The sequence below is a fragment of the Globicephala melas genome, chromosome 15 (assembly GCF_963455315.2).
Source record: "Globicephala melas chromosome 15, mGloMel1.2, whole genome shotgun sequence".
Taxonomy (NCBI): Eukaryota; Metazoa; Chordata; class Mammalia; order Artiodactyla; family Delphinidae; genus Globicephala; species Globicephala melas.
The window spans coordinates 24985829-25000363 of record NC_083328.1 but is presented as its reverse complement, the minus strand read 5'-3'; the positions used below and the strand labels follow the sequence as shown (position 1 = coordinate 25000363).

General features: G+C 43.9%; 1 protein-coding gene across 1 annotated transcript in view; it reads left to right on the top strand.

The window, feature by feature from the left end:
• The first annotated feature begins 1936 nt into the window (after positions 1-1936).
• Positions 1937-14535, top strand: part of LOC115867691 (BOS complex subunit NOMO1) — a 52510-nt gene continuing 39911 nt past the window's right edge. Inside the window, exons 1-6 of the mRNA XM_030884060.2 lie at positions 1937-2205; positions 5276-5365; positions 7086-7131; positions 10040-10140; positions 10833-10939; positions 13093-13165. Coding sequence (XP_030739920.1) covers positions 2041-2205; positions 5276-5365; positions 7086-7131; positions 10040-10140; positions 10833-10939; positions 13093-13165 — 582 coding nt within the window. The 5' untranslated portion in view covers positions 1937-2040. The remainder of the gene's footprint in view (positions 2206-5275; positions 5366-7085; positions 7132-10039; positions 10141-10832; positions 10940-13092; positions 13166-14535) is intronic.

The window sequence follows — 14535 nt, the reverse complement described above, 5'->3', positions numbered from 1 at the left end:
TGCATAGATGAAAAGATGGAAATGCTCTAAAGCAGTGGTCATGGGAATCCTAATTTTCCTTTTTCCTTGCATTCCCTTTTCTATTTTCTTTCCTTCTGCAATGAGCATGTATTCCTTTCAAAATAGGAAGGAAAGACTCAGCTTTTTCAGACCGACAAGCACAGGTTCTCAGTTTGAGTGAAGAATTCAAATCCTTTGCGCTCTCCATGCTGCCCTGTTACTTCTTGTCTTCTTTTTTGTGCCTCCGGCAGGGCTTCCACAGCATGGGTTCCCTGGCCTTTTCCCCTTTCCTTTTCTGAGTTTCTCCAGCCCTGGCCTGGGGCCTAGGCAGTATGCCTTCAGCTGTCCTCCTGCCTGGGAGTTCTGGAAGAGCAGGGACACAGAAACTCAAGGATCTGTCTTGAGGCTGAGTGTGGATGGTCTGCTGTTTACATTCAGATCACGTCTGTTTATTTGAGGTGGTTTTGGTGGAGGCTGATGGAAATTATGGGGAGGCTTGAGCCCCCTCTCCCTGAAACCCCCGCTGCAGTTGGCATTGCCACAGTCCTAGTGCTTTATTTCTTTGTATACCTGAAGATGAATTTGAGGGGAATGGTGAAAGTTTGAGGGAGAATGGTTAGGAAGGCAGGAAGAACACAGAGGAAATCAGTAGGTGAGCCAAGAACAGAACTCGGGCATCCCAAAGCCTGCTTTCCAGCTCTCTGAACAACACATGGCTGTGTGCCGAGCCCTAGATAAGTCCCTTTCCCTCTCTGGGCCTTGGTTTACCATTCTGTAAGATAAGAGGATTCCATAGGCCAGCATTTCCTAATCGATGGCTTTCACCCGCCTGGTAATTTGCTAAGACAAACCAGGGATTTATGTTAGGGACAGTAAAGGGCATCTGTTTCCATTGTAATGATAAATAATGAACCTCAGAAAATAAAACCATTATTTAAATAGTTTCTCTTTATAATTGAACAGTTGAGAATCTCACTGTATTTGTAGTGAGAATGCAGAGTGAGAAGCAGAAATCTGATGCGCTCATGATTGAAATCCTCAGTGGGTGTATCGTTGCATTGTAGCCAATGTGAAGGTTTTGACGATTGTGTAGTTTAAAATCATTGTGATTCATAATTGTATTATATTGCTTGAGTTTTAGCCACAATGGCAAATTTCAGTGGGAAATCTTCTCTCTTACCTCATCATTTAGAAACAAAGTATTAAAAACTATCAAAATAAAGCACTTGATGTTTTCAGGAATAAAATGGAAGACTTTCAAATATCAGGTCAGAAAAGCAATTTTTGTCTATTTTGATGTGGTGACTTGTAGTTCATCTACACTATGTTATACACTCAGTCTTAGGACAAAATATAACGTGCTGATTTTTGAACTTATTTGCAGACAAATCATGCATCGTCTCACGGAGCTAGTTCAAAGTAAATCAAACTGCATGCATCTCTTGCTTACTGGGGGAAAACCCTCAAAGTTTGTTTCTATACAAATGTAATTAGAGCTGGGATTAAATAAAATTTAAATACCTTTTAACTATTATGCTGAACTTAAATGACATGTTTTTCTTTTAAAAAAAAAAACTAATTCATCATTTATCACGGAAAAATACATCAGTTGACACAAATCCCTAAAAGGGGTTTGAGATTATACTTGTGAAATTTACCGTCAAAAAGATTTGGGAAAGTTGTTGGATACTTCGATCAACAGTCTCTCGTCCTTTCCAGTTTCAGTGCTACTGAATTCCAAAGTAGGGTTTAGCTTTGTAGTTTATGACTGTATGCACACACCTTGCAACTGCACCTGCCAGACGGTGCGCGGAGTCCTCCAGGCCTCCAGAGGGCACAAATGGTCTCGTTTTGTTGCTGAGCATGCGCCATAATTCTTTTGCCTGGGGGAGTGGGCTGGGGCCGGATCGCGCACGCGCGGCCGAGTCGGGGCGGGGACTGGGCTGTCAGCCGCCAGCAGAGGAGGAAGCCGCGGTCCGCGTGCGGTTTGAGGGGCGGGACCTGGAGGCCTGCGGAGGGTCTGGCAGCAGAGGCAGGGCCATGCGGGAGCGCCGGCGCGTGGGGCCGCCGGGGTCGGTGGTGGTGGTCGCCATCGTGATGCTGCTGCTGAGCGGCGTGGGGCCGGCGCGCGGCTCCGAGGACATCGTGGTGGGCTGCGGGGGCTTCGTCAAGTCGGACGTGGAGATCAACTACTCGCTCATCGAGGTGAGCGCCCGCCCCGCGGCCCGGAGCTCGCTGTGTGACCCCGGGCCAATCGCTCAACCTCTCTGAGCCGCGGTGGCCTCGCTTCTGACACCAGGCAGTTGCCACCAGCCCCCCACTCTGGGAGTCCTTTTCTTTTTAAAGGCGCCGCTCTCCGCGGGTCTCCACTATCTCCTCCCCAGTCGCGCTGGAGTGGGGGTTCTTATCTTGGGGTCAGCTACGGAGTGGGGGCGGGGTCGGGGCCCCGAAGGTATGTGCACATGGGTGTGAGGGACATTTTTGGTGACGATGATGGTGGTCTAAAACTTTTATTAGGTCACGCAAAACTAAGGATCCTGCAAATCAAGACCCCAGATTCTTCAAAACCTAAACTCCAGATCCGCAGAATCCAGGCCCCAGATCTCTTAAAACCCAGTCTCAGCAGGACCCAGACCCCTTAGGACTGATACCCCAGATGCTCAAACTCCCAGGAACCCAGACTTCCTGAAACTCAGATTTCTGAAACCTATATTCCAGAACCTAGAGACAGCAAGTCTTACCCACACAACAGAGAGTCCCTGCAAAGTTCTAATCCACTGCTCCTCCAACCACCCTGGGGAGCTTTTAAAGAGCATGGATTCCCATCCCAGAGATCCTGACCCAGTAGATCTCTCTTGGCATCTCTGGGGCTGGGAAACTGTATTTTTAATTTCCCTGGTTTCTCCCATGGGACCCCTTTTCCTCTGAAAATGGAGAGTTGTCAGCTGCCTGTACTGGGTAGTTATTGGAATTACGCTAGAGATTTGTGCAGAAGTCTTTTTATTAAGTTGCAAAGCCCTGTTCAGTTAGATGATTATTAGCCTAGTGGAATTATGACCCAGAAAGCTTGTGAGAAGGGAGATAGATAGAGGTAGGGATAGAAAGTCACTTGCAGGACAGATGGGAAGGGACCCGAGGGAGGGCTGGCCTCTGTTTCAGGAGGTTACTGATGATGGGGCAGAAAAGGGAATTTGAGAGAGAAAAAAGGAAGTGGCTGAAAAAGAGAAGGGAGAGGGGACTAAGACCCCAAAGGCTGTCTGTCTGAAAGCACATTGAGCTGCTTCTGTGCTGGTAGCTGGATGGCTGCAAGAGTTGGACCATTGTGTTCTACAAAGTAGGTTACTGAGGATTGGGGGAGGGGTAGGAAGTAGATTCCCATCCCACTAGCTCTTTGACCTGGCCTTGCTCCAAGTCCCAATTTTTATTCCTGTAAGATGGTGTTGGGTGAGAGGCAGCAGAACCCAGCATCATGTATTTTCTGAAGAAGTTAATCAATCGTCACCTTCAAGATGATTGGTCTTAAGAAGTCAGGCGTTTAATGAATCTACCCACTGACAGTGGCAGGGCTCCTAGGATCTCTGGGTGCCCATGCCACCTCCTGGGTTGTGGGCACAGAACATTCCAGAAGCCGCCTGGAAAGGCTTTGCAACTTGTAGTTTCCTGGGGCTCCAGGAGGGAAGTGAAGGCAGTAAGGGGCACTCCCACCCCACACACTAATAGTGACCTTGAGAGCAGAGGGCAGGTTTTGTGACCTGGTATGAAATGTGTTCCCTGAGCCCTAGGGCTGCCTGTCCAGGTGGTCTGAGACACTCATTCTTTCTTAATTTCCGATTGTGAAATGAGGTGTTTCATACGTGTAATGTATATTGCCATTCTGTACCCTGACCTGTGCTTTATGAAAGAAATGTAAGTAAGATATTTCACAATCATTTCTTGATTGTGTTTTCTGTGTCCCAGTAAAACTACCTTCACTCTTCTCCAGCTCTCTTCCCTTCTGGGTGTTTTTCCATCATATTCATTCAGTCAGTAACTGTTGAGTGAGCCCCGGCATGTGCAAAAGCCTTGTGTCTGGTGGGGATATTCAGTTCAGTGAAAAGAGCAGACAGAAATCCCTAAAAAAGAAAAACTATATTGGTTGCTAATTCTTTAACAATCAGGAGATTTCACATTAAAAACTGCATTCCTGATTTCTCTGGAAAACCAGCTGATCTTTGGGCTGCAAAACTTGGCTTGGGTTAAGTAGCGATCTGCCTCTCTTTAGGTGAATGCCCCTTGATAGGACTTCCATGGCCCCTCTGGACAGCTGGATTTTCAGTCCCTGCTTTCAGTGCATGCATCTGAATTTCTTTATGGCCTGTGAACAAGTTTGAGTATTTATTGAGTACTTACACTAAATAAGACACTGACCCAGGCGCCATGGAATGTAAGCCGTGGTCACCGCCCACGGGGAGCTTGCAGTCTGTACGTAATTTCACTGTGTTCCTTTCCTAAGTGCGCGCGTTCTGAGTCTGCTGCTTTATACATCTTCTTAGCTGGTGTGACCCAATTCTGTTATCATAGTTACAGATTATTAACATTAAAAGTTTCTAGATGGATGTTACTCCAAGCATTGGGACTCTTTGGGGTAAATAATACAGATCCCTGGCCCTCACCTCAGACCTTCTATTTTAGAAACAGACGTGGGGCTCAGAAATTGCATTTTTTTTAAGGTACTTTACAAAAAATTGAAGTATAGTTGATTTACAGTGTTGTGTTTAGTTCCTGGTGTACAACAAAGTGATTCAGTTATACATATATATATATTCTTTTTCATATTCTTTTCCATTAAGGTTTATTACAGGATATTGAAAATAGATCCCTGTGCTATACAGTAGGACCTGTTTTTTATCCATTCTATATATAATAGCTTGCATCTGCTAGCCCCAAACTTCCAATCCAACCCGCCCCAGGAATTGCATTTTAACAAGCCCCTTACTAACAGCAAACTTTGAAAATTTGTTTTAGACCCAGAAACAACGTAGAGACAGACACTAAAATAAACTGAAAAACATTGAAAAAAATGACTTTGGGAGATAGTTTCTAACCTGAAAAATATCAAATCACATTATTTTGGGGATACTTGTCTTATTTCCCTCTGTCCTAATGCCTAGTGTTAGTAGCTTCATATGGTGGGTCCTCAGCAAATGCATTTTGACTGAATGCATTCAGGTGCATTATATGTAGCTAATTCTCAACAGTGATATTATGACTTCTCTTTTCTTTCCTTCCTTTCTAGATAAAGTTGTACACCAAGCATGGGACTTTGAAATACCAGACAGACTGTGCCCCTAACAATGGTTACTTTATGATCCCCTTGTATGATAAGGTAAGAGGGGAGAGTACTTTAGTCTTTTATGATGGGAAGTTGTCAGTGTGACCCACAGGGCTGCGCTAACTAGGAGAGTGGCTTTCCTACATGTGCAAATACTCATGTTTTGTAAGTTGTAAGTGGAGTATGGTAATTCTGGCCAAATTCTGGCCAAGCTTATGAACTGGTTTGATTGAATGCAGTGATTCTCAATGTCTCCAGGGACATTTGGCAACGTCTGGAGACATTTTTGGTCGTTACAACCGTAAGGGAGGGAGAGTGGTGCAGTTATCTCGTCAGTGGAGGGCAGGAATGGAGCTAAACATCCTGCCATGCTATACGGGACAGACCAAATGTCACCAGTGCCAAGGCTGAGAAACCCTGATCTAATAGAACCCTTTACTTGCAAGCAGCTTAAAATATTGTTAAAAAGAATTATATAAGTAATATGTGAGTTCATGAGCTTTGTGAAAAAAATCAAGGTGTTTAGAAGTATATGAAGTAAATTTTATCTTTTATCCCTCAAAACCCCCTCCCTCTGTAGTGATAACCGCTGATAAAAGTTTCAGTGTGTATCCTAGCAGATGGCTTTCTCTGTATTTAGAGTTATACAGATATCCACGAATATACATGCATGGACATATATGCAGATACACAAACACATGTGCACATATATGGGTATCCATGCATACCCATTCTCCCACCCCTCATTCTCCCCACATTTCAACTTTTTATTTGGAAACATAGATTCACAGGAAGTTGCAAAAGTAGTTAATATACTGTGTAGTTTTGCTTTTGATTAAAAAACAATACAAATGGACTCAAACACTAGGCATTGTTCTGCAATGTGATTTTTTTTTCCCTGTGGTGATGTTTTGGCACACTTTGGACATCAGCATGTATGGACCTTCCTTTTTTTTTGCAGTACGCAGGCCCCTCACTGTTGTGGCCTCTCCCGTTGCGGAGCACAGGCTCCGGACGCGCAGGCTCAGCGGCCATGGCTCACGGGCCCAGCTGCTCCGCGGCATGTGGGATCTTTCCAGACGGGGGCACGAACCCATGTCCCTGGCATTGGCAGGCAGACTCTCAGCCACTGCGCCACCAGGGAAGCCCTGGACTTTCCTTTTAACGGCTGCACGCATGTCAGAGGCAGGCCAAACTAATTTATTCCCAATTTCTCTATAGACACAGAGGCTTTTTCCCAGTTTTTAAAATTATTACTAACCACACAGCAATAAATATTCTTGAACTTACATCTTTATGCACAATACATAAGATTGATTTCTAGAGGTAGACTAGTTGGGTCTTGAAATCTGTTTTTGTTTTTCTTTTTAAACTGTTAAAACATTCTCAAGGAACCCTTCACTCAAGGGTGTATGTAAAATCTAGTTTTAAGAAATGACTTTAGTTCCTGAAGATCTGGCTGACACTGGCAACCTTAGTCATATGAGGGGTTAACAGGAGACTGGATTAATAGAATGTAATCAGAAGACCAAGAGCACTGAATACAGAGTCTTTGTAACTCTTTGATGGGTTAAATGGGAGATTCGGGGGTTGAGATTGCAGCACATGAAGGGAATCAAGAGCTCACTACCATTTACAAGTACAAAGTTTATGATTGGAATTCCATTTCAGGTGTGAAAATTCTAGATAATAGGCTAGCACTGAACTAAATTAAACTAGTTGAATAGTCATCAGTTCTTAGTCCTTTGCAGTGATTTTTTTTTTCTCCTTGTAGGGAGATTTCATTCTGAAGATTGAGCCTCCTCTAGGGTGGAGTTTTGGTAAGTTAACAAATAACCAGGTATACTCTGTAAAGGATTAGGTTATATGCTGAATATTAATTTAAATTGACAGAATGCATAGATTGTTAAAATATTAAAGATTCCTTTCTAGTGTGGAAGAGGGTTTTTTTGTGTTTTTTTTTAACCGCCTTGCCCCTATTACTTTAGAGTAGATTGGATTTACTTTAGACCTACTTTAAGATTTTCTGTCACGTTTCTTACAGTTGGCATCTTTTCTTGTACCCCTCAGAAAACTCCACCTTAGCAGCTTCGTTCATTAAGTGTCAGTAGAACTTGATGAATATAGAGGTCAGGAGTGGGGACTTGGTTCCTCTTCCAGGACAGCTTCTTTCTTAGCCCCCTCAGTGTTTTGTTTTGTTTTTTGTTGTTTTTTTTTTTCCCCTCAGTGTTTTAAAAAAATTTTTTTCAGTGAATTAATGGCAACATTAAACATTGTGAGACTTGACATAAAAATCCAGATTTACTTCTCTTAAGAGATCAGAAGATCTGACAACCTTGGGCCTTACCAGCTCTGTGACGACCTTGGACGAGTTACTTCCGCTGGGTTGGCGTCCGTCTTCTCACTAGGGGTCAGGAGAGTAGTAGTACCCGCCTCACAGGCTACTGGAGGATTAATGGACCAGTGTAGTTATGTGTTCAGAATCGCTGGCACATAATTGGCAATTAATTAGTAAACACTTAAAAGCAGTCTTTCCGCACACATACAAACAAAAGCTCCAGACTTTCCTGAGGTGACTGTCTTTTAGCAAAGTCAGAGGAGTGGGAGTGGGCTGGATCAGAAGAAGGGGTCCTGCTGTGACATGGCTGGTGTTTTTGGAGAGCAGAGCCTTGACGTTTCGGTAGAGGGTGTGTGACCCCAGTTCTGTAGCTTGTGGGGAGACGTGGAGGGCCCAGTTGTTCCTACCAGGCCTGCCTGTGAGTTAGAGGGGGAAGAACTGAGTCCCTGCTGTCACAGTGGCAGCGACAGCCAACTCGCATCTGGGCGACAAGCTCTTTCTCAGTTCACGGCCGGGGGTGCCTGGCTGGTGCGGTCCAGAAAAGTGGAGGGGAGTCAAAGCCAACCCACGGCCAGAGAGACGACAAATAGGCCAGAGAGGTCACAGATCGGTGGTTTGCACGAGTGTTTTGTTTGAATCCCCTCCCTTCTTGTCAGTTCTTTTTCTTTAATAAGTTTTTAAATTAAATTATAACATACTTTCCGAAAATTGTACTCATCACAGGGATATCAGGCGATGAATTTTCACAAAACAAACACACTCACGTAACCACCACTTAGATGACAAGACAGAACCTGACCAGCACCCAGAAGTGCCCCATCCCAGGCACTTGCTAATCGCGCCGCCTGACCTAAAATTATAGATTATTTTGTCTGTTTTGAACTTCATGTAAATAGAATCGCACAGGGTACATATTTGTGCCTGGTTTCTCTCTCTTGACAATTTTCACAGAATTCGTCCTTATTATGTGTTGTTATGTGTTAGTATATTAGTTCATTCTACTGCTGTGTGAATATCAAATGATTTACCCCCTCTACTGTTGGTGGACATTTGGGTTGCGCCCCAGTTTTGGCCACTAGGAGCAGTGCTCCTGCGAACATCCTTGTACATATCTTGTGGTGCACACGTGTCTACATTTCTGTTGAGTATATACCCGGGTGGAATTGCTGGGCGATAGACTTTTTACATGTTCAGCCCTAGTAGAGATTGCCGGACAGCCAAGGTTGATGTCGCAGAACTTTGCTCTACCAGCCGTGTGTAAGAGTTCAGACCTCCACATCCTCTGGCTGTCAGTCTCTTTCATCTTAGCTGTCCTGGTGGTGGAGTGGTGGCCTCGCACTGTGCTTTTGATTTGCATTTCCTGATGGTCCATGAGATTGAGCACTTTTTCATATGTTTCCTGGCCATTTGGATATCGTCTTTTTGTGAGCTGCCTGTTCAAGGTTTTGTCCATTTTTCACTGGTGCTTTCCCCTGTGTATGTGCGTCATTCTTCATTTTACCAGAAATTCTCTTGACTGGTTCAGTTTTTCCTCTGCTTCTCACTTCACAGTCTTCCGAACCTTTTAAAAACTCAACTTTAACCCCTATTATAATGAACTCTTCAGTTTTTTTTTTAAATTTGACTTAGTTGCTAATATTGAAAAATCAGGACACGGCACATAAAATCCAGATTTCCAGTTGTTCTTGAGAAGGTGGAAGCTTGGGCAGCGCTGGGTCACGTGGCAGTAGTTGGTAGAAGCTGTCCCCCTTTTTCCATTTGCTGCAGTCCGCACTTGGCCAGTCTGCTGACTTCTAATCCACCGGGTTACTATGGACATTGGAGTTTACAGTCCTGGTATAATGTGGCCGAACTCCTGTACTTGGTCAGGAGACAGATGCGGAGCCAGACTTTTGGGGTTGAATTTGGGCTCTGTCCCTCACAAGCTCTGTGATTTTAGGAGATTCTTTAACCTTCCTGTGCCCCACTTTACCCCTCAATCGGCTGCAGATGTTACTACCTACCTCTAAGATAGTTGTCAGGATTAAGTGTACTTAGCTCAGTGCCTGGTCTCTGGTGGGCGTTCAGTAATAAAACTCTTTGGCACTCACTGGATTTTCCATGGGACTCTGAGATACAGCTCAGCTGCAAGACTGTTACAAAAGTATATTACACCGTAAACTCTGGTTCCCTTTGGGGTGGGGGAGTGGGTGTCAGGATGTAGGGGTGGGAAGGAGACTTTTCCCTGTGTACCTCCTTGTGCCTTCGGATTTCAAGCCATGTAAGTGGCTCAAAAGTGCATACAGTTAAACAGTTCAATGTGTTTTACGCAGACAGTTTCATCCTGTCGCAGAACTCAGCTTGCTCTTGTGTCCTGTACCCTGTTCCCCCTTCCCCCTGTCATTGGGCAGAGCCAACCACCGTGGAGCTCTACGTGGATGGTGTGAGCGACATCTGCACGAAGGGCGGGGACGTCAACTTCGTGTTCACGGGCTTCTCCGTGAATGGAAAGGTTTGGCATTTGTCACATTTGCTCTGTGGTACATACTGGGTCTTCTCTTACCTTTAAAAAAGTAAGATGTTTTTAAACTGGGGGCTTTGAGCCCACAAGGGACCCACAGATAAGCTTCAAGAGGGCCTGGGAGCTCAATGAAATTGCATGTAAAACATAGCGGGTGTTTTTAGGGGCCGGGTCTAGGTTGCTGGTCACTCCCCTGTCCGAGTATAGATACCAGGATGGCTTTTTAGAGGGACAGGTTCTCGGGGGAGAGTTCCCCCTCCCTGCACCCAGCACCGTGGCTGAGATGTGCATATTTATTGCCTTCCTTTTCTTCATGGTGGGTTTATTCTCCTTTCCCTTGACCCTGAGAGTGAGGGCCTTTGGTCTCGGCTTTTTGTGGGGGTTTCTTGTTAGAGATGGGGACCCTGGGTATTTATTCTTTCGCAGTGGTTTGTAAAATAATTGTGCATCTTTAATTGAAGGTGTCTTAGAGCCAATGAAACAAAGTGTCATTTTACTGTTGCTGTTCCCTCTCCCTGTCCCCAAGCCTCCCTGGGAAGGGTATCCACAATCTCTACCATCTTTTCCAAGGAAACTTGACCCAAAGAAGGTCATGGGCTTCGTGTGGGGAGCAGGATGGACCGTGCGGCTGGGAGGAGGATGTTGCTGCTGGGTGGCTCCTAACTCCTCCGTCTCCACGGCAGGTTCTCAGCAAAGGGCAGCCCCTGGGGCCCGCAGGAGTTCAGGTGTCTCTGAGAAACACAGGCACAGAAGCAAAGATCCAGTCCACAGTCACACAGCCTGGCGGAAAGTAAGTCATGCATGTTACGCCCTGCCCCGAGGCTAGAGCCGGGCCCTGATGTGGGGGGAGCTTTGGATTTAGGGAGACCTGCGTTCAAATCCTGTTTCGGCCTCTTAACTTCAGTCGGGTTCCTGCCCCTCAGGGCCTCAAGTTCCTCATCTGTAAAATGGAAGTCATTTGACCCATTACATCTAGCGTTGATGCAATGATTAAATATGAGATAAATAAAGCACCTGCTGCAGGGCCTGGCACATGGTAGCCCTTCATTTACTGGTTGGGACTGGCTCTGGAGCCCAACAGCCTGGGTTTGAATCCTGGTTCCCCCATTTGCTAGCTGTCTGCCCCGGAGCAAGTTACTTAACGCCTCTGTGCCTTGGTTTCCTCATTTATAAATGAGACCTACCTCTTAAGGTTATTGAGAAGATTAAATTACGATATTATCGTTTCAAACTGTCTGGCATAGAATATGTGCTTAAGAACTTAGCTCAATACAGATTAGCTCAATTACAATTTTTAAAAATCATTTTATCGGGCTTCCCTGGTGGCGCAGTGGTTGAGAGTCCGCCTGCCGATGCAGGGGACACGGGTTCGTACCCTGGTCCGGGAAGATCCCACATGCCGCGGAGCGGCTGGGCCCGTGAGCCATGGCTGCTGAGCCTGCGCGTCCAGAGCGCGTCCAGAGCCTGTGCTCCACGACGGGAGAGGCTGCAGCAGTGAGAGGCCCGCGTACCGCAAAAAAAAAAAAATCATTTTATCACTATTACGTCACAGTCATTTTGTAGTTGGAACTAATGACTATTTAATTAACCTTGCTGAGTCATATTTAAAGCATTTATGTAATGGATTTATATCGTTGAGTTGTAAATGTTAATAGATATGCCAAGATTAATATCAGAATAGTTCCACCTGATAATGTTGGAAGCATGCAAATCACCACTGACTACTTCAATACACAAATATGACTAAACTGCAGAATAGAAGTTTGTAATGAGTCTGTCAAGTACATCATCCAATTTTTAAATGATGATTGTTGAAATTATATTTCAGTTTTGAAAAATACTTATTGATGCCTCTCCAACCCCCTCCCCTGATCTGTAGAGGATCAGAGGAGGGGGTTGAATGTGGGACTTGCATTTTTTCTAGTTTCAGTAATTTGCTGCTGACCGTGCTGGGAAAAGTGACTTGAACTTTCCAAATCACTTTCCAAATCTCTTTCCTGTGCGCTAACTAAACTGACAGTAACGTGCAGAACCGGGATGCTATGAACGTGAGGTAGAGGCTGAATCTTACCCAGGCCAAAATCCAGTGGCAGTGTCAACTCTTTTGTAGCAAATTGATTTCCAAGCTCTATCCAGTTATTACAGGCAACATTGGATGTAATAAAATACCACCACAGAAGAAGAAATTGCATGAAATTTTTGGAGTTCATATTGCTGGAATTAGCCCTTTCATGGTCTGATGCTTTGCAAATCTAAAGGGCTAAATGTGTCAGAATCCTGGTAGTGGTGCTTCCATCCTCAGCTCATCCCACTCTGGTCTTGGTGTGTTCACAGCTGCTAGAATAATCTTTGTCAGCTTCTGGTTTCATCACAGTTGCTTTGTGCAAGAACCCAGATTGGCTTCTATTCGTGTCTGATAACAGGTCTTAATAAACTCTGGGGTAGGAGTCAAGCTCATTTTCACCTGCCCTCCCCTAATGCTTAGTGTCATCTTGTGTAAGCGTCCGTCTCAGCTTATTGGGTCTGTCCTCTGTTCTTTATCCACCTCTCGTCCATTCCCACTTCTTCTGCTTTGGATGCTTCCCTTCTCTCCTGTTCATGCCTCTCACTCTGTCAACACACATTTGAATGTTCTGTGACTGATCCTTGGTGAACCACAGGGACTGGTTTTTAGGCCAGAAATTTCTGGGGTTAAGGGAAGCATGAGCCTTCCTTCCCATTAGCACACGAACCCCTCTCCTTGCACACAGCCAGTGCCCAATAAGTGTTGTCTGATGAGGATTTGTACAGCGAAGGACTGAATTTCATTTATGCTCATTTAACTGGCTAAGGGCAAGTTCGTGATAACTCAAACATTATTTTCTTATGCTTCCAGTAGTTGTCCTAAAATTATAAGTGCTCGAGTTGTTGGCAGAAAGTGAAGTGGTATTTTGTATTTCTCAGGTTTGCGTTTTTTAAAGTTCTTCCTGGAGATTATGAAATCCTTGCAACTCATCCAACCTGGCCATTGAAAGAGGTGAGCATTTATTTCAGTTATGCCGATGGCCATGCCAACAGTGTGCTGGTTTGGGGACAAATGTAGAGGTTTTCAATTCTAGGTATGAAATGATTTTATGGTTCTTCTAGAAGTCGATGGAAAAAAACAATGGTGCTGCTGATTAGTTTGGTGGTACTTATACAGGAAAACTCCCTCCATGTAGCAGATGTTGCTTATATTGGTTTCAGTTTTAGGTAACAACATTGTCATCCTGCTGTGAAATTGGTCTGTTATTAACTGTAGCTATTTTAAGCCAAGTCAACACCAGAAGGACCCGATGAGATTATTTTATTGTTCTTTTTTTAGTCTGTAATAGCAATCTATAAATATACTTAACAATTTAGAAACTCTTGTACATGTGCCCAAGGAGAATGTATAAGAATGTTTATTGCAGCTTTGTTTGTAGTAACAGAATACTATAAACAACCTAAATGTCCATTAAGAGGAGAATGGATTGTGGTTTCATCACACAGCAGAATTCTGTATGTCAGCAATAATGAATGAACCAGAGCTATGCATATCAATATGACTGTGCTTAAAAGCATAAAGTTGAAGGGAAAAGGCAAATTGCTGAAGGATAAGGAAATATGATACCATTTATATAGTCATTAAAAACACTTATGATAATACCACTTATGGATACATTCACATGTAGAAAATTGTAAAGACGTGAGTGGGAATGGCAAACAGTATATTTATTATGGTACTGATGTTTGTAGAGGGAGGGAGGAAGGGGACGTGGGCATCTGCAAGGGTCTAGAATTGTGTTTCTTCTCTTTTATTCTTTAGCTGGTTGGAACTTATATAGGTGTTCTTTGGTATAGATCCCTATATCTATTTTTTGTTTGACTGAAATAGTTTATAACAAAAGATCAAAAAAGGAAGAAAAATACTAAGCGAGGTTCTGTAATAACTGTGAAGAAACAAATTGAAGTTAAGACTTAAAGAACATTTTGACAGGCTTAGTTTTTATATTAGTTTTGAGGCTGCCTCTCCTTTTTTTGCTAAAGAAGCATCAATATTTCAGTTTTTACCTTGTAAGTTTTACGCATTTATAATTGATGATATAGTTTCACACCTAGATATGTCTGTATTCTTTTTATGACTTTGTTTTCAGGATTTTTCTCTTCTGGGCAACATTGAAAAATGTTTCATTTGAAACTCCATAGCTTACACATTATAAATAGAATACATTTTAAGGTTTGCATTGTCTGTTAATTTTATACATAAAGGAATTTGAGTTTATTCATGTAAAATTGTGTTTTAAAGTAAAGCAGCCTGTTAAAAGTCAGGATAATGGCTGCCCTTTGGGGGAGTAGTGACTGGAAATGAGCATGAGGGGAGCTTCT